The 21,336-nt window shown below is 40.4% G+C and overlaps 1 protein-coding gene across 1 annotated transcript in view; it reads right to left on the bottom strand.

Moving 5' to 3' along the window:
- Positions 1–6,066: 6,066 nt before the first annotated feature.
- LOC121860965 overlaps positions 6,067–21,336 on the bottom strand; it is a gene marked incomplete at its 5' end in the record, with an annotated part of 152,005 nt that continues 136,735 nt past the window's right edge. The window contains 4 exon segments of the mRNA XM_042358385.1: positions 6,067–6,193; positions 10,742–10,798; positions 11,313–11,474; positions 19,146–19,190. Coding sequence (XP_042214319.1) covers positions 6,162–6,193; positions 10,742–10,798; positions 11,313–11,474; positions 19,146–19,190 — 296 coding nt within the window.

Below are 21,336 nucleotides of genomic sequence, written 5' to 3'. Positions count from 1 at the left end.
ACCCAAAATTGTAATTGGCTTGAAAATTTTCTGGGTAAACTCTTCATTCTGGGTCTGTTAACGAGCTACCGAGGTTGAAAATCAGGCACATTTTTTGAGAAAATTCCAGAAGTTAAATCCAATTTTTTCTGGGTCTGGGAGCAAATTCTGAGGGTAAACAGTTTAAAATGCATAACAGTAGCACTATTACTTTTATCCACTTTGCCACTGATCGGCTAATTGGGCGGTCAGTCAGGTCTGTGTTACAGCACTGTTGGCAAGTACCGGTACTGGGCAGGCATTGGCTCCTGAACGTACCTGTGTAACGGGCCGAGTTTTCTCTTTTCAATAATTTACCATCCAGCTACTGTTTTCTGTTAGTATTCTATTTACTCATATACTTATTTGTTCTGTGTAGCATTCCTCCAATGAGTACCCTGTTTAATATACTTATTCTCCTTCCATTCTTTACATATATATTTATTCTTATATGTTCTTACTTATATTCTTATATGTTCTTACTTATATTCTTATATGTTCTTTACCTCTATATACCTTATATTCTCATATATTCTTATATAAGTAACTCTTATGCTTCTCTACTTATGTTGTCCAAGTCAAGGTTCTTTCTTTTCATTTCCTTTCATATAGATTGTATTCTCAGTTTCAATGTTCTTACCTTTCTGAAGTATACTTTGTTTTATGTCTTTCTTATACATGGGTTAGTCTGGGGAACCATGTTATTCTTTGTATAACACCTTTTATACTTACAAGGGGTAGCTGCCACCACCTAGACTTTTCATTATATAACAGAACTCATGGAAGGGTTTTGGGTAGTGTGGTAGATGTCTAGGCACGTGAGTAAGTATTATTTTCTGGGAACCAACGTTTAGAAGGAGTAGAGTGGTGATACTCAGATTACTAACTCAATATTTATTAATACAGTGAGTGGAGAAGATGCATCTTAGATTCACTCAGGCTAAACAGAACCGAAATTAACTTATTAAATCATCCAACACTTCAAGAACTTATTACCTCATTAAACACCTCCAAATATTCATTACTTTGTTGGACACTGTTGTAGTATTTCTGTGACAAGTAAGATTTAGAAATGCTTACACACTGTCAATAACCCTGGACCCGCAGGTCTTACTTTAACAAGGAACAAATTATCTTCTCAGTTCGTGGTTAGAACATCATACTCTCAGGTTATTCTTTCATGATTACTACAGATGAATACATAACACATTGGACTAACTCCACAATTATAGTAACATACAATACCTCCTGTTAGTTTGCAAGGACAACCTGGTACCTTGAACTCTCGTTCAGTGGTTCAATACTTAACCTGGGATGACTATATTTCTGCTAGTCATCCCTAAGCATGGATATTAATACGGCTCCATACAGATAACCAAGAACAGTGGGTAGACCATGATCATATGACCGAGTCAGTGGGCCAGAGTTGTTTACAGCGACCGCCAAGCTGAAGGCTCGCTCGCTAGGTGCACTCAGGGAGGTTGACTCGTTACACACTGGCAGAGTGGTGGGGGCGCTTCCCGGGGATCGTGTCCTGGGATTCTAAATGCGCCCTTAGAGACAGTCTTCAAGAACCATGGTGCCCATAGGTAGCCCTCGACCTTCAGGAGAGTGGCTAACACATCCGCGTCTGTAGACGTGGAAGAAGAGTCACGAATGCGTGATTCTCCCTCGTGTAGAGGTATATACGTGCCCCCGCTGGGCAGCTTGGGCCTCCATATTCATGCCAGAAAGGTCAATCTTACCAACAACATACCTTCTCTACCATGTTGGATCACCGTATATTTAATTATGAACTCCGGTGTTCCGGATCAGGGTAATTTCCTATGTCTATTCATATAATCTAATCAGAGGTTGAACTTGCCAGGAAAAGGTGGAATATACACGTTGATAACAACAATTCTGCAAGCTCAGGCCTACAGCGAACAAGGAACTATTCACAGGGAGACGTTAGATCTTGGAGATTATACCAGTTGACAGAATAGTTCAGGAAATTAATGACTTTCTTAAATAGATAACTGACACTAATTAAACTACAAACATCAGATTCTCTGATGTCGGGGCGACAAAATGATCTAACTTCAGGCGCGATCAGAAACTCATGGATATTCTTAGGAACGAAACCGATGGGTATCGTTTGTCCTGGCAGACTCAACACTCACTTACTTGACACGTCTTACCAACAATAAGGACAGTTGGAGCGTTCAACACCACTCACAATGGATCTTGAATGTTTCAACTGTAAACCGACATATCTAAGCTGACTCTAAACCAGGGTGTTCTCTCTCACATTCAAATTCATTACATAGAGAGGTTGGTTTCAGTAAGTCAGAGAAAATGGGATAACGGAGGACTGAGGCGTCTTGAAGTGACGAGAAAACGGACTCCTCAGATGGAGGACTCAAAAATAAAGCAGAGGTACATGTTTTGTGGGCTATTGAGCGTACTATGAATCATTTGATTTTGGCGTTAACTGACGTGTACGACCGTGGTCGTTACACCTGAACCTGCTCCAGTGCTGGTCAATTCTGGTCTTGAAACAGCTCACACTCAGTGCCATCACAACACACTCTGGCAACTTGTTGCAAGAGTTCACAACTCTCACTTCGAAAACGTTTGCCTTCAGTTTTCTGGACTTGTGGCTTCTTCAACCTTGAGCTGTGACCCCTTGTGGGGCATGCATCCGCCAGCTCCTGGTATGGACACCCGACTGAGTAGTGCCCTTTGAGATGTTTATACACCCCAATTAGGTCACCCCTTGTCCATCTGTAGTATAAACTAGGCAGATGCAGGCGCTCTAATCTCTCTGGATAACTGAGGTGCCATGGTGCAGGCACCAGTCTGGTGGCCCTCCAGTGGACATTTTCAATCAACTGACAGTCCCTAGCATAACTTGGGGACCAGACCGGGCGACAGTACTCTAGGAGGGGAAGCACCTCACTCTTGATTCACCTTCTTCTCATAATGGCCCGAGAATTTCAGTTAATTGTCAACATACACACCCAGGTCCTTTTCGCTGGTCTTTATTAATGTAGTTTCTTCATCCTAATAAGACACATGATACGCATCCTTACCATTGGTACGTCACAGGTGCTGCCTCTTACACCTTGTGACATTGAATCTTAGTAACCATTTCTTTGACCACTCTTGGAGAATTTTCTGCATCTCATCGTAGTCTGTTTGGTTCTTAAATTCCCTGAATAACTTGGCATCAAACACAAACATTTGTATGGAGGAATGTATAGCTTCTGACTTGTCATTTATGAAACAAACAAAAACAATAACAGGCCCAATACTCTGCCTTGTGGTACCCCGCTTGTCATGGATACACATGACGATTTCGTATCATTAATCACCACACACTGCTTATGATTAGGCAAAAAGTCTCCGATCCATGCTAAGACTCTTCGCTGAATCCTGTACCATTCCAATTTAATTATCAGCCTTTCATGGGGTAGTGTTGAATGCCTTGGCAAAATCTAGGTATATATTGTCGATATTGCCATTCCGATTCAGAATTTGGATCCAAACATCCAGTACCTTGAGTAATTGTGTTAAAGAGGAGCATCCTGGCATAGAACCGTGTTAGCTGTCTTTTAGAAGGTTCTTTCGTAGTAGATGTTCCATCATGGCATCTCAAGTACTTTACACACTATGCTGGTCAGGCTCACTGGTCTACAATTATTCATGGAGTGACGATCACCCTTCTTCAATATAGGACTCACATAAGCTATTTTCCAATCACTGGGGACCTTTTGTTCATCCAAGCATTAACAGAAGAGGAACTTCAGGGGCTAAGCAAGTTTGTTGTACAACTCTCTTAGCACTCTGGGATGCACCATGTCAGGGCCGGGATTCCTATGAACCTTTAGCTTTGACAATTTATTTCTTATACAGTACACTCTTCTGAGAACACACTATGGGTCAGCACTGTGTCCAACCGCCTGTCCTCAAATGCGGAAAGATTGTTCGCATCCTCTCGTGAACACAGAGGAAAAGAATCTGTTCAACGCCTCTCCATTGTCCTGGTCAGAATGAGTGTAACTACCATCCTCAAGCCTCAAGTCCATACGCCTACTCGCATTTTTAATTTCGACTTTGCGTAATGGTAAAACGCCTTTGTGTTTGACTTAACTTGGCTCACAATCTGCCTCTGGAACTTTTTTCAGCCCTTCTACACTCTGACTTTGCTTGTTTTCTGGATGTGGCATACATCCTCCTATCCTGTTCATCATTTGTCCTTACCTGTCTCGAATTTCTGAGTTTTCTTCTTAACTTTGTCAGCTGCAGCATGGTTCATGTGCAGCAGTTACCTTGTATTCTGGAGGCACTGGGTTTAGTCTTGGGTATATATTTATTGATCAAATGGTTCATTTTATTGATTATGATGTTCAGCGTAGTGTCTGCGTTCTTATATCTTTGTGAGTCAGGCCAGTGAATACCCCTATCTTTTCCCTCATCCCATCATAATTACCCTTGTAATATTTGAACCTTGGCTTGGTTTTGTTGTGAACCAATTAACAGTTAAATCTGAAGGACAACATTATGTGGTGATGGGTGCCAACAGGGGCTAGGTGTTCCAGCTTAGCCACCATAACCTTCTCGATAGTTATGATGAGGTCCAGCAGTTTGGGTGTTTGATCCCCTCTACAATGAGTCGGATTCTAAACATGTTGGAATAGAAAATCGTCTCTCAGAGTTTCTAAAAGAAGGGTAGCGAAATTATTAAGGCCATTGGGCATAGTTTCATTTCTCCAGTTGATGTCGCCATAGTTAATGTGTCCCATGACAAGGAGGTGGCTAGGGTTGAGCGCCGTTGCATTGTCAATTAAGGCTCTAAGTTTCTTTGCTTTTATAAGCTATAGTTTGGGGATATGTAGATACACCTGACAATAAGTAAGTCTCTCTCCTTTAATTTAATTTTACACCATTTTAATCCTTTAAAAACATCCTCTCCCCTGCACCCTCACCTGGCTGGCTCAAAGGTCTTGCCTAGCGTAGATAACCGCAACCTCTTGTATGTTGCTTGAGAAAGGTTCATAAATGAGTAATATCCGTCTATATTGAACTCACGTTCCACTGGGTCGATTCTCCTGTTCTTGTACAACAATTATACAACACATATACTATATTGAGTTGATGTACCTTCAGTAGTGTTCCAAACTCCTCTCTCTTATCAAGGAGTGTGTCAGAATTAGTGTTCAGTACATGACCGTCAAGTCGGAATTAGTTCTCGGTAATGTCTCTGATCTTCGTAGTGACTCTAGCCTCCCTTCATTCTCAGCAGCTGCAGCATTTGCTAAATACACTGTATTTTGTGGGGTGTGGTCAGAGACGACATTGTTTACATGGCGCTGGCCTCCTCCTTGGTGGGAGGTAGAGCAGGTGCATCCTCACCCATGATTTATGCTTGTGGTGACAGCCTCTGTCACCTTATACAGTATGTACAGTACAGCATATGCTTGTTGCTTCTTGATGCTTCCACATGCACGCATGTACACATGCACGCAAACACACATATACAGTACAGTACCGGGAATATCACTTCACAGCAACCACATTGGTTAATGTTAAATTTTTCACTGTACATATTGCAGTACATTGTAATTAATTAACTACCGTACTGTAATTAATGCAAATATTTGTTACTCGTTTATGAATGAGTACAATACATTGCCATTAATAATGTAATGTATTATGTACTTTATTTTTATGTACAAGTATGACTATCATTCTTTATTGTACTACTGTATATATTGTATTTTGTAATTAAAGGAGAAATAAAAGAAACCATTTATATAATGTGTCCTTATTTGTCTACAGTATTTGTGCCTTTCTGAAACAATTCCAGAGTTGAATTGACATTTTTATATTGTCTGATAAACATCATTACATAAATGGAATGAGTTTGGTTCTGACCCATTCCATTAGAATGGGATTTTGTTGTCTATGGTTTGCCAATGAATGTAACTTATTGTAAAATTGGGAGTCTACTGTTGGTACAATATTGTTGACACATTCCACAGTACTGCTGAGAAATTTTATTACTGTTACCAATTAAAAAAAAAAAAAAAGGGGCAAGGCCACATAACTGTGTCTTGGTGCATAAGATTCAGGTGGTTGTGTCCATCTTCTAAGTGGTATCATACCCATACGCCTATTAGGTACAGCTTACCTGCAGGAAACAAAATATTTTAAAATTTATGACAATATTAATGTAATTTTTCTTATACTGTATGTACATTAGAGGGTCAGTTATATAAACTCCTCGCTGTGTATTTATCTTTAATCTGTATGACAGTGACACTATAACAATGATCAAATGTTATTTTATAGTTCATAAGATAATACAGTAATATTGTATGAATCAAATGGAGCAAACAAGTTAGAGAACTTAAGACCATGTTGTGATAGTTTGAGAGAATGAATGACAGTAATTCAGGTAAGGGTCTGTGTTGTTAATGATAGTGGTTGCTTTAACAGTAAATGCTTTATTGTGTTAACTTTTGTGGTTTGAAGTATTGTAATGAATAGTCTACAGTACAGTATATTAATTAAATTTTCTTGAAAATAATGAGGTCTTGTATCTACAGTACTGTACAGTTGTACCCCACTTAATGCGGTCAATAAAACCCAGAGGGTACCATGTTAAGTGAAAACCACGTTAAGTGAACAACAGAACATATGGGATTAATTCCAATAGAAACCGGCCCGACCCCCAAACTCCACTTTTTGATGACACATAACTATGTTGTAGTAAAAATAACATCTTAATTTTATGATGGTACATGCACACAATTAATACTTAAGAGAAATAGAGAAATACAGTCGCCAAGTTAATGTCCATTCAAATAATGGACTCAACTCCCTCCCCCTCTTCTCACACTACACTGCTGGCTCTTCCCTCTCTGAGAAATTTTTGGGGAAAACCACTAAATTTTAATAAATAATACCTCAAACTAAAGTTAGGATAATACAATTGACATTGCTGGATTCCTTGTAAGACCAGGAATATTTTGAATATAAATGTCATATATTTTGCACAAAAGATAACATATTTACTCAGAGAAAACATTTTATCTAAAATTTGTATGTCTAATGCAAAATATATGATGTTTATATTCAAAATGATCACCAAATTATAAGAATTCCAGCAATGTAAATTATATTCTGGCCGGGTAATTTGTATGAATTTTATGAGCTAAAACAAATATCTTCAGTTAATAAAAAAAAAAATATTCTTCACGACACTATCTGTCAATCAAAGTACCCCACCTTGCCTCCCCCCCCCTCTTCCAACCCCGCCCCCACCCCCCACCAATCCTCCCTTCAAGAGAAAGGTTGGGTGAAAAAACTAAATTTTAACATTTTGTATTAAATAATACCTCAGATTAAAGTTAGGATAATATAATTGACATTGCTGGATTCCTTGTAAGACCAGGAATATTTTGAATATAAATGTCATATATTTTGCACAAAAGAGAACATATTTACTCAGAGTAAACATTACATCTAAAATTTGTATGTCTAATGCAAAATCTATGATATTTATATTCAAAATGATCATCAAATTATAAGAATTCCAGCAATGTAAATTATATTCTGACCGGGTAATTTGTATGAATTTTATGAGCTAAAACAAATATCTTCAGTTAATAAAAAAAAATATTCTTCACAGGGTAACAGATGGTCGGTTGGTCCCTCCCTCCCCCCCACCCCCCACCAACCGTCCCAAGGAGATGTGTGGGAAAACCAGAATATTTAACTTTTTAGTAATAAATAATACCTCAAACTAAAGTTAGGATAATATAATTGACATTGCTGGATTCCTTGTAAGACCAGGAATATTTTGAATACAAATGTCATATATTTTGCACAAAAAATAACATATTTACTCAGAGTAAGCATTACAGTATATCTAAAATTTGTATGTCTAATGCAAAATCTATGATGTTTATATTCAAAATGATCATCATATTGTAAGAATTCCAGCAATGTAAATTATATTCTGGCCGGGTAATTTGTATGAATTTTATGAGCTAAAACAGGCAGTCAGGCAGGGTGGCGGGTGGGGCAAATCTAAAAATAGCGTCTCGAGCCGGACACTCACCGCGTATACGTGGAAAAAACCCGCGTTAAGTGAAAGTTCAGCTCTGGCGAGGCACCGCGTATACGGTAAAACGCGCTAAGTGAAACCGTGTTAGGCGGGGTAATACTGTATTGTACTGTAATCCTTAACTATGACGTAAAAGACCAGCATGTTGTTTTCTGTATTATTAAAATACACATATTCCTTAAATAATGCAGGGATCAGGTTAATGAAATCCCCGTGAAGACCCAAAACCACGATGTTCATCTACGGAAAGCCAAAATTGCAAAAACACGAGGAAAAATCCACTTCATAACACATTTACATCTCACATATGCTCCTTATTTTTCTTATTTTCTAGTTTTATATTATATTTTCCATATTTATAAGCCACAATGGAGTATTGTAATGATTTAAAAAAAAAACTTATGTAGTTTCATTAAAAGCAACAATAAAAATGGCGACTAGGCTGGCGAGTCGGAGATGTAGTTATAGGCTCCCACCTACACACATGTGCATTTTTCACACATACACAACCATGCTCTTCATTTTTCTTATTTCTTAGATTTATATCACATTTTCCTTATTTCTAAGTCACATCGTTTTTATAAAGTAAAATAACTGGTAAAGAAGTCCGTTTTTCTGAGACGCATGCCGGGAGTCAGCTGGCTGACTTGCCAGTCAGCTGTGGCCTGCAAGAGATGATAATGCATGTTGCCATTGTTACCTATAATGAAACTAAAGAGGTTAAGGAAAAATCTTTTCATTACTCTAATGTGACTTAGAAATAAAGAAAATGCAGTACAGGTATAATATAAAACTATAAAATAAGAAATACGAAGAGCATGGGTGTGTATTCTGTGTCTCTAAGATGCATTGTTTTGCTGGCAGCTCTCGTATCACCCAGGGTAACGCACTCATGGCAAGTAATGGAAGAAGTCAGATGGGGGCAAGGTCTGCGATGTTTAAACGGTGAAGCTCAAGGGATCTGTGTACTGTACAGGTAACTTGCGTTTTATTCGCGTTTGATTTAAGTGTTTTTGGAATAACGCGATTGTTCAATTAATACCAAAAGCTAATTTACGAGAACTTATTTTTGAAATAACATACTCAAGACAGTTTAAATTTGCCGCGTATTCGCCTGGTCGCCTGGCAGTGGAGTTGCGTGTAATGCCCGGTGAGGTGCTTGTAAGTTATTACTATAAAGTTGCAGTCATATCAACATCAACGATTTTAAAATTATTATTAATAATAATAATTATTATAATAATGTAATAATAAAGATTATTACTACTAATGATGATAATGAAGTATCCTGTACAACAACTGTGACCACATCCAGCAAGCTTCCCGTGTATCGCTTTCTCAGTTCACACCAGCACTACCTTTTCTCTGTGCTCTCATTTGCATTGTGTGTTTATCACTTATCTTTTTAGCGTTAAACGCTGTTTTCCCCATTGAGTATGTCTGGAAAGCGTCCATCTGCCTCCTCTGGGGCGTCTAAAGCTAAAAAGGCACGAAAAACAATCGCAATGGATGTGAAATACTACAGATGGGTAAGGGGTGACCTAATTGAGGTGTATAAGCATCTCAAGGGGCACTACTCAGTCGAGTGTCCTTACTTGGAGCTGGCGGACACTCGCCCCACAAGGGGTCACAGCTCAAGATTGAAGAAGCCGCAAGTCCAGAAAACTGTGAGGGCAAACTTTTTCGGAGTGAGAGTTTGAACTCTTGGAACACTCTACCAGAAAGTGTTGTGACGGCACCGAGTGTGAGCTCTTTCAAGACAAGACTTGACCAACACTGGAGCAGGAGCAGGTTCAGGTACATTCAGGAGCCGGTGCATGCCCAGTACTTGCCAACAGTGTGTAATAGAGACGTGACTGATCGCCCAAGCGGCTAACGAGCCGATCAGTGGTGAAGAGGATAAAACGAAATTAAATGTGATCACCCGCCTTCAGAGAGGAGAGTGTGTGTCGGAGGTTGGCCGCGTGCTTGGTTTAAGTGAGAGCATTGTTCGTACCCTGTGTGGTATATGATGGTTCCCCTAACCTGTACCATTTACTTGTATTCTTATGGAAAAATTATGTTTAATTTATGCATTTTTCAATTAAGTGGTGATTTTCAAGAACATAAACCCAGCGTAAATCGAGAGGTTGATGTATTATCATATCCTCTGAAACTAAGTTTTTTAATTACTTTTAATCAGAAGTTTATGTATACCATATTTGATGAGCCAACTGTGCCTCCCTTAGACTACTACCCTGTCTTGGTCTGGTCCTGATGTTTGAGAATCACAAAGGTCTGAATGCCAGACACACTTCTGGATTGCAAAAGTGGAGACATGACCCAGTCAGTCAGTCAGAGTAGATATAGATGAGATAGTGAAGACTACAGATGCAGAAGGAAAACATGAGCCAGGTAGTTGAGTGGCTTTCTAAATTAGCAGACCAACCAATTCCTTTATAAATGGCCAAAATTTCAATAACAATCCACCATCAGTAAGCCTACAAATGAATATAATGTTGTCATGTAGATCGAGGTATAGTATTTACTCTTTCTTTATGGAAAATAGAAGAAGAGAAATATATCATAAAGACTTAGTTAAAAGAAATTAAAAGTAATGAAACATACCAGAAGAAGGTTGAGGGACCCTCACTGGGGGCTTGCTGGGTGGAGGCTGGTTACTACCTGTCAACAAAAAACAAAACAAAAACAGAATGGAGATATGAAATGCTATTCTATGGCTAAAGGAATGAGAGGGTGACCTGGTGTTATTCATACAGTAAGTGCAAGTCAGCAGAGTCTACTAAATATACACATGTTTATTTGTGTGCAGACAGGTTACATTAGTCTTGCAGGTAATGTTTATATGTCAGCCAGACACAGAACAGCCCTCTCACCCCATACATCCAACTTCTGTCTGATTTACAGGCAATTTTATATATCAATGAGATTTTAGGTAATAAATTTAAACTCATGGATTTACTGTGCCACAAACTTTTCTACAGTCCAAGAATTGAAGTTCTATTTCCATTTGAAATAAAATTTCTCAGTCATTTCAAAATTCCACCTCTGGAGGAGGAGCACTTGCTTGATCCCTCAGCCATAAAATAGTGGTTCATATCTTAGTCTTACCTACATATGATGGAGAAATACAGGAAATATTAAATAAGAAAAATTATAGCTTGTACAGTAGTCTAACCTTTACAGTATCCACTTTCTGTAGGCTGGTCTGAATCGTTAACAATGGTTGCACACCATGGGTGGTTGCTGTCCTCAGAGGTACACTTAGTGTATGTCCTGCCCTTGTACCTGAAGGGGAAGTGACATGCCCATCCATCTACAGTAACTGGTGCCCCGAGTCCTGCAGAAAAAGAATAGGATACCTGTACTACTGCACAACACTCCAAAACCATTTAACACCAAGCTCTCACTTATTCATGTACACTACTGCTTCTTTGATGTTCACATCCCTCTTTTCTTGTGTATCTTCACCCCACTCCTCAGTCTCACCCATTTTCCCGTCTCCCTCCTACCATCACCTCTGAATTACTGTAACTCTTTTTATTGAGATTTTACTTTGCATTTTCTCAACAATTCCATAAAAACCTGTGCAGACCCTCATCCACACTCATAGTCCAACAATTATGTAAATTGTTATCAATTTTTTTTTATATCTGTACAGTAGTAGGTAGGGAGGTACTACCGCCTGGGAAGATATTGGAAGCATAATGTGTTGTCTAATGGTAGACCCTGCTGCCATATGGCATCACGAAAATTGTGACCAAGTCCCAGGTTGCTGATCTGACTTTCTGCTTCATTTACACACAATTGCAGGGTCTCAATTGTTTCTCTTACTATTGACAATACAACATACATATAGTATATCGTTTCTCACTCTTGATCTTTATTATTATTATAATTTAATTTAATTTATAATTATTTATTTTTTAATTTATTATGATTTCTTTTTAATTATTATTATTACATTTTCGCCCCCCAGGCCCTGATGTGGGTCAGTGACCTGTGCCTGGGTGGGCTAACCTCTGAGAAAAAAAAAATACAGTAAATAAAAATAAAAATCTAAGGCTACTTGGATTACCAAGATAGATCCTCATTTGGCTTGCACAACTCATAGCAGCTGTTTCTCAGACAACCTGTTTTCGCCATTGGATTGAGGCAATAGTCTCGATTCTCACCAACTAACGTTTCTTCTGTAGGACATCGTCTTTCCCCTCGTTGATCTACCCCCAGACCCGTAACACGTTTGACCGAATAATAACATCGAGTCGGACGTACAGTCGGCCACAAGAATAAAATAGCTTACTAAGCCAGATGGAGCTGGTAGTAGCTGTGTGACCGCCTGAGGGGCAGACTATCGCCTTCTACTGTAGAGGCAACATCTTGATTCTCGTCAGCCAACATCTTCCTGCAGGACATTATATTTGTTCTCGTTGTCTAACCCTAGACCCCAAAACGTTTTGACTAAATTCGCTCATAAGAGCGATTTTGGTTTGTGCAGGACAATAAGACCCTTGTCGTTCACGCGAACTATACTCACCGTGTCAACGACAAGGGTCTTATTGTCCTGCACAAACCAAAATTGCTCCTATGAGCGATTGCTCAAATGTAATAAGTTAATTATTAAAATTACCATGTATGGTGCAAAATAAGGGATGTTTATACTCTAATCAATTGCTACCTTACAAGAATTTCAGCAATGCAAGTTATATTCTCCTAAGTCAAGTCAGTGGCATTTTATAAGCAAAAAAATAAAACATTTCATAATCCTTGAGTAAGCATTAATCTCTCCTTCTGGATGTTGACACCCCCCCCCCTCCTCCCAGCCAGACAGAGAAGGGTCTATGGGCAGTAAGTGAGACCGAGACAACCACCCCTTCCAAACGGCTATTTCGTGTTGTTGTTGTTGTTGTTTGTGTGTGTGTGTGTGTGGAGTATGTGAGTGTGTGCATGTGTGTGTGTGTGTGTGTGTGTCATACATAGGGTGGTGAAATGCATCTAGTGTGGCAGCACTATGTTAGTGTTTAAGATGCAAGCACTGCTTGCTCCCTCTCACTTTCAGCTACCACCGCTGGCTAGCCCTCATGGCGAACAGGAAAGCAACTTGCATAAGTCTTCCCCTGCCAGTACACAGCCTCTTCTCCATCAAGACACCCGCTGTACCTCCTCGTGGCAACACATGGTAACTGGGTGCCTCGTGGGCCCAGGCTAGACCAGCAGGGGATCTAGGAGTAGCAGTGAGCCCCAGAGAGACGGCGCATAGGCCCACTGGCTTGTGGACACATTCTGGCGCCTACCAACCACTGCCCCGCTGCCGTGCTTTACTTACTTTTACCTTGGTAGGTATAAGGCTATGGTGTAAGCCCTGAACGAAAAGTTTGTGGTGGAGCCCCGCATCAGGCAGACATGCTTACAGAGCTCCAACAAGACCCCAACAGCGGTATAGGCGGAAGAGGTGACCACCATGGAAACCCAACGACTAAACCGGCAGACAAAGGCAATGCCTGGTGGACAGGCTACTAAGGCGAAACCCAACAAACTGGGCTATCGGCGGTCCATTGCAACTCTCCCTCTCCCCAGTCTTTGCAACACTTGCACCACTAAATCAGGAAAAGGGAGAGCCAAGATGTGTGGTTGCAACCTGCGCTCCTGCCACACCACATAAATCAACTCACGCGCAGCCATAATCCAGTTTATCATACCTCTCATTATCATCAAAACCCCCATACCCCCAAAAGTCCTATGGCAACAGGGACAAGCAGAGATGACTGCCGGGAGTCTCTAGTCACAACTCTGCACATGGGCGGCACAGTTAAGATGGTCGCTTATGCACTGGGATCCAGGCAGCAGTGCAACCTGGTTCTGTCTGTGCGACTGAGCAGCCCTATCGAGGAGTCACTCTGCTTAACCCAAAAGGGGAGGGGGCTAGAAAAGGTGCCCTAAACATAGCCTGCCTAAAAAACCAAACTGACTGGTCATTCTTATGCGGTCAAAAACAGTCAAAATCACAGATCCAAACAAAAACAAACCACAGAACTTCTTATGGTTGCTGCATGGAATATCAGGACCCTTCTGGATACTGGCACAAATGAGTCCTGAAAGAAGAACTGCCCTTGTGGCAAAATAGCTGGCTAGGTATAACATCGAAATAGCAGCCATCAGTGAGTTCCGGCTCCCAGATGAGGGCCAGCTCACAGAACGGGGGTCTGGCTTTGCCATCCGCCAACGCATCCTACACAGGCTAACTGAAATGTGTGTTGGGATCAACGAGCACCTCATGACGCTTCGAGTCCTACTGAATCACTCACATCATGCCTTTTTCATCAATGCATACACCCCAACACTGGATGCAGAGGATGACATCAAGGAGGCCTTTTACGCCGACCTCGACAGAGTGCTAACCTCTATCCCCAGAGAAAACAAGGTTGTCCTTTTTGGCGACTTCAATGCCAGAGTTGGCAGAGATGCTAACATTTGGCAGGGAACCATAGGGAGGAATGGACTAGGCAAGTGTAATGCCAATGGCTTACTCCTCCTCAGCAAGTGTGCTGCTCACAACCTCAGTATCACCAATACCTTGCTTCGGCATACCGACAAGCTCAAGGAAACATGGCAACACCAACGATCCAAACACTGGCATCTCATTGACTACATCATTGTCAAAGAATGAGGTTGCCGAGATGTCCTCATCACCCATGCCATGCGTGGCTCAGGCCACTGACACTGATCATCAATCCAAGCTCTCACTTCACGTCGCTCCAAAACGGTGAAGGCAGCAAGCCTCCAGAAGAGGTCTTAATACTAAGTGTGTGGAGGACCCAGCAGTAGCACATGCTTTCAGAGAGCAGCTCGAACATGAGCTTATAAACAACCCAACAGCAAACAACACGAATCCCAGTGCCGAATGGGATACTCTTAATACTGTTATGACAAAGACCTGCAGAGAGACCCTCGGCCAGTTCAAAAGAATACACCAGGACTGGTTTGATGAAAATGACGAGGCAATCAAAGTACACATCGATGATAAACATGCTGCTTTTACTGACTGACAGAACAACCCTCAGTCTCGGACCAAAGCTGATACCTTCCGCTAGAAGAAAGCTGTAGCCCAGTGGGAACTTCACATTCTAAAGAATGACTGGCTTAAAAATAAAGCATGAGAAATACAAAAACATGCAGATCAGCACAATATGCACAAATTTTTCAATTCCATTAAAACATTTTATAGGCCAACCACTCATGGCGCAGCCCCTCTCCGCTCATGTGATGGTAACTTCATAATTAAAGATGATGAAGGCCGCCTTTAGTGCTGGAAAGAGCCTTACCATTCATTGCTCAACCGAAACACCGATGTGTATGTCCCGACTACCCACCTCAGCTATCCTCCATCCCTGCATGAGGTAGCTACTGCCATCAAACAGATGAAAAATAACAAAGCCTCAGGGCCTAATGGAATCCCAGCCAAGGTGTATAAAGCAGGAGGACCTCTGCCTACCAGCCGTCTCCATTCTCTCCTGGAGAATATATGGGAAAAGGGGGAAATCCCCCAAGCTCTTAAAGATGCCTCCATTGCCAATATTTATAAGAACAAGGGAGACTGGTCAGACTGTGGCAAACACTGTGGGATCTCGCTGCTCTCCGTAGCTGGCAAGATTAACGCCTGAGTCCTCCAAAACAAACTTCTTCCTGAGGCGGAAAACTTCCTCCCAGAATCTCAATGTGGTTTTAGACTATCATGTGGCACCACTGGCACTATCTTCGCTGCCCGCCAGATACAGGAAAAGTGAGAGAACAGCATTGTGACCTGTACATGGGTTTCATCAATCTAACCAAGGCCGTCGACTCGGTCAACAGGGAAGCCCTCTGATGGACAACTCAGCCGTTTTGGCTGTCCACCAATATTTATCGTCATTGTGAGGCAACTCCACGATGGTATGAACGGCAGTGTCCTGCAAAACGGCACTCAGTCCGAGTTCTTTCCCATTCAAACAGGGGTTAAACAAGGGTGTGTACTGGCACCAACTCTCTTTTCCATTTTCTTGGCTGCCTTCCTTACTCTTGCCAGTGCCAATTTAGCCAGTGGGGTGGACATAGAGTACCGGGTGAAGGGGAGGGGGGGGGGGTCTTTTCAACATAAGACGACTCCAGGCAAGAACAAAGGTGTTGGCAGCTTCCATTACTGAACTCCAGTATGCAGTCGACCTCACCCTTGTTTCTCACCCTGAACACGACCTACAGGAGACCCTAAACACCTACGCAGATGCGTATGCACACTTCAGCCTTAAGGTGAATGTACGTAAAACTCAGATTCTCTTTCAACCTGCCCCTGGTTCAGACACACCTCCACCATCCATCCAACTTAACGGTACTACAATCTCTAATGTTGACCACTTTCGGTATCTCGCTCCAACCTGTCCACCACAGTAGATATCGATAAAGAGATTCAGCATCGGATCAGATGTGCATCTCAAGTCTTTGGCGGACTCCGAAACTGTCTTCTGCTGCAGGGAGCTGAAATTATCCACAAAGCTGCATGTATATTGGGCAGTGGTCCTCCCCACCCTGCTATATGGCAGTGAGACATGGGTCACATACAGGAAGCACCTCAAGGCACTTAAAAACTTTAGTCACCTCAAAACTCACCAACCTAGGTGACATCCCTAATAGCTCATTTCATTGTATCATAGCTGGATGATCGTCATACTCGATTCCGAGCGACAGCAAAGTAGTAGTACAGGTTGTACCTCTCTAGTCCGGCAACCTCGGGACCTGACCGGTGCCAGACCATGGAAATTTCCGAACCATGGAAATTCACCCTTTTCCTGGACAGATAGTGACTTGCGGTTACGTCTGCACCACTTTCACTGCTTCGTGGTCTCTTTGAAGACATATTGAAGGGTTAAATGTCGTACAGTAGCTTCTCAAATTTCGCGAGTTTTTAATTCTAGGTTTTTTATTTGGACACACACACAAAAAAAACACTACATAATTTAAAATTTTGACGGAGGAAACTCGAATTTCGATGGGTTTGAACGGCCCGCCAACGTTCAGACGACATGCACAATCTTGTAAACATCGTCATTTCTCTTGTGTACAAAAGATTCATTATTGTTTATTACTGAATGTCTTTTTTATTGAATTAATGTTTATGCGTGCAAAATGAGCAATACAATTCATTAATAATACGTAGAATATTAAAACACACGAGGAAATGAGACAGCATTGTTTTCGTTGATTACAAAACCAGTGACTGATTGGTTCTACATATAAAACAAGAAAATAAGACCCTGGTTGTAGCTGTAGTAAAATTAATGTTAAAAATTAATATGGTTGTTTTAAGTAATGTTATCTAATGTTAATAAATAGAACAATAAAAGTAGCAAACCATTTATGTTAAAGAAAAAAAGTGAGACTGAGCGTACGTAAGTGCGCAAATGTGAAAACATATCGTCATTACTCTACATAAGAATATGAAAGCAATACAGTACTTATTTACTGTTCATATATATTGAAGGGTTAAATGTTGTACTGTACTCTGTATAGACAAACAGAGAGAGAGAGCCAAACTGCCGGATGTAAACAAACCTTAATTTCCAGCGGCTTTTTTTTTTTTTTACGCGGATTAGCCCACTCGGGCACAGGTCACTGACCCACACTGGAGCCTGAGGGGCGAAAATGTAATACTCCTGTAATAATAATAATAATTCAGATAAAAAATAAAGCTGGTTATCTACCTATTGGGCAAACAAAAATCGTTCCGGACCACGGGAGTTTCCGGACCATAAAATGCCGGACTAGAGAGGTACAACCTGTAGAAGTGTGTGGTTGTGGAGGTGTGTGTGTGTGTGTGTGCACATGTGTGTGGTGCAAAATAAGTGATGTTTATACTCAAATTAATCACTATCTTACAAGAATTCCTGCAATACAAGATATTTTCTAGTAAGTCAAGTCAGTGAAATTTTATAAGGTTAATCTATCCTCCAGACATTTTTATCCAAATTTAATAAATATACCTCGGTACTCAATAGGCTGGTGACGAATTATCTGTCCACTGTCTCCAACACTCCTCTCACTTGCCCCTCAGCTTCTTGCATATCATAAAAAAAAATCCAGGTTCCTTTTAGTCATCACAATTTCAATCACTCTCCACTTATCACTCTGATTACATCCACACACATTAATATATCCTGGTTTTATTAACTTTAGTTTCATTTAGTTTACCCAAAACAAGAAGGTGAGGATCTGAGGCCTAACTCCCTGGACTACAAAGGAGGGATGAGTCATGCACGACTCAATATAATGCTGTAGTGTCGTGCTTCATTGTACCAAATTTCACAACTCTAATGTCAATAATATATGTGAAAAGGAATTTAAATGAAAAGCATTATTTAAATTGTAAAGGGGCCATAACTGATTTAAAAATAGGATGACTAATGCAAATACAAAACCTGACCTTGAAAAATTAAGTTGAAATTTGTGCAAAGGCTCTGAAGTTATTGAGTGAACACCAATGATAAGACTGAAAATGGGACCATAGCTTTAAACTAATGATTGACAACTGCAAAGAGTGAACTTCACCTAACTTTTCTAAATTATAAAACTTATTCTAAAATATTGTTGGGATTTCCACAAGCTTTCTAGTGTTACCAAGCAAAACCACAGTGATACAGCATCTGTATGGATTTCACGAGACAAAATGGAGACCTAACTTATTGTCAATGGCTGAAAACTACCCTAATCAAACAACACTGATTTTAAGATGATGAATATCAAGATCTACCCGGTACATCAAATTTAGCTAAGACTCATGTAAGGTTTATCTTATTACTGAAAGATGACCAATGGATGAGAAGTATGGACACAGAGGTGGATACACATGGGTAATATTATATACCAACAGTGAAAACAGAAGGGGCATTAAGAGTATAAAGTAGCATTACATTTACTTTCAATTTTTAAGATCATTAAATCATGAAAGTTTAAAATTATCCTAATGTCATAATGACATACCCACCAAAAGCCGGTGGAGATATAAGTGGTGGTGAACCTTGCAGCAAACCTGAAAATTGTAGTTAAAATTCTTGTTAATGGTTTACACAAAATAATATTTCTCAGTTACAAAGTTAACATTGATTTTTAAGTGTAAATGAATTAAACAAAATACAATAACATAAACAAGGCAGCATTCAGGCAAGGTTCCAACTCAAGCCAGGAGCTGGGTACCCTGTATAAAACTGTGAACTTGCCTTTAGACCATCTGGTTCTAAAAATAGCATCTCTATGGGAATTGTCTTAGTGAGTAAGGATTCAACCCAAGCCAGGAGTTGCCTCTTCCAAAGATGTGACCTTGGCCTTTGACATTTTGACCTCTAAGACAAAAATACCCCAAGGGATTGTTATAATGACTGTAGATGAGGGATTGATCCTGAAACCTCAGTTCATAGCAAAATAAATACAAATCAGGCAACTCTAGTTACAGTCTACAGCCTAAAAAAAACCCAAGATCTAAGATCTTGAACCCTGATAAGGGTAGCAGCACTAATTAGACATGTCCATTTAGCTGGTCAACCAAGAAAATGATCCTCAATCACTTAACCTTTCCTACTTGACCATGGGACCCAACAGGGCACTAACTGAAGGCAATGATTTACTTGAAGAAGAAGGCTAAGAAGTCTTACCACTGTGCACCCAGGAACACTCCACCATTGCCATGAGTTTTTCATCATAACCCTAAGACCCAGGATATCTCCATTGAGGTTGTCAGCTCACCCGAATAATCCCAAGAGAGCTGAGAGGGAATGTGAGTCACCAAATTTGTGCTTGGTTATAAAATGGAGTTTCAGGATTAATTCTGCTTTTATTGCTTAAGGACATCTCAGGCAACTGTAGTTACCCAGAGCCAGATAGAGACACGGAAGCTAGAGGTAACAAGATATTCCATTTGATAGCCACTTTTCACCCTCTATAAAAAGCTGTTATAACCAACCAGTAACTGGAAAGGTCCTCATTTTACATGCTTCCTTTGACTAGGCAGTTTTAGTTATGAACAATAAGATATCCAGGCATGAAAACTCCTGAGAAGTTTAATTCTAAAATCATGCACTTGAAGCCCATAGTTTAGATTCAATTTAAAACAAAGTACTCTGTACATTGCCATAAGTAAGCCATACTTTTAAATTTTTAAATCACTATGAACCTCCTTCAGCAACCAAATACAGTACATAATACGTCATCTTCAAGCCAAAAATCTACCTTTACAGTCCATAACTATAGCGTGTTTTTTCCCAGCTGAGAAAAGATGCCCCACCTCCTCCTCAAGAGTTACAGCTCATTGGCTGTCACAAACCTGTCCGATTTTGTCCTGAGTAATGATGTATTTCTAAATGAGTTTATTCATAATCGTTGGGATGACCATTTCTGACGAGAAAGATATTTAGCTAAATTATATAAAGATACATACATTCATTATTTCAAACATAAGCACGTAGGAAGTTTATCAGAAGTATTATACGTGAATTAACTGATAAACTCGGGTAGCGACCACCCGCACTTACGACCTGCCTCAGTCCGTAACGACCATCCGCACATACGACCGCTGTAGTCGGTACCAAAATTGTTTTCAAATGATGCGCGCATTTTCTATACAGAAACGTTTTTGTCCTGTACGAGAGCATCGCGTGGCTTGGGTCACCCCGCGTAGGTACAGCACCCACGCCGTAGAGCGCTTAGTTGGTGTTTGGCTGTCGTTGTATCCGCAACTGATCGTGCTGTGTACTGACATTATTTTTTAATTTAATTGACTTTAGAATGACTGGAAAGCGTACAAGTGAGAGTGCTGGTAGTGCTCAGAAGAAAAGGAGACAGTCAATTACTTTTGAGACGAAAATGAAGATAATAATGCAGTATGAAAATGGAAAAACTGTAGCAACAATTTCCCGCGACCTAGGCTTCTCGCACTCGACCATATCTACTATTTTGAAGGACAAGGAAAGAATTCGTGAGGTAGTGAAAGGATCAGCACCAATAAAGGGAACTATAATAACGAAGAAAAGACAAGGTCCTATTCATGAGATGGAAAAATTACTTGTGATATGGATGGAAGACCAGATACAAAAGTGTGTACCCTTAAGCCTTCTAACTCTACAGGCTAAGGCAAGAAGCCTTTTTGAAAGCACATAAGCACGTTAGGAAATAAAGCAAGTTGG

The sequence above is a fragment of the Homarus americanus genome, unplaced genomic scaffold (genome assembly GCF_018991925.1).
Source record: "Homarus americanus isolate GMGI-L3 unplaced genomic scaffold, GMGI_Hamer_2.0 scaffold40248, whole genome shotgun sequence".
Lineage (NCBI taxonomy): Eukaryota > Metazoa > Arthropoda > Malacostraca > Decapoda > Nephropidae > Homarus > Homarus americanus.
This window is presented reverse-complemented; position numbering and strand designations above follow the sequence as displayed.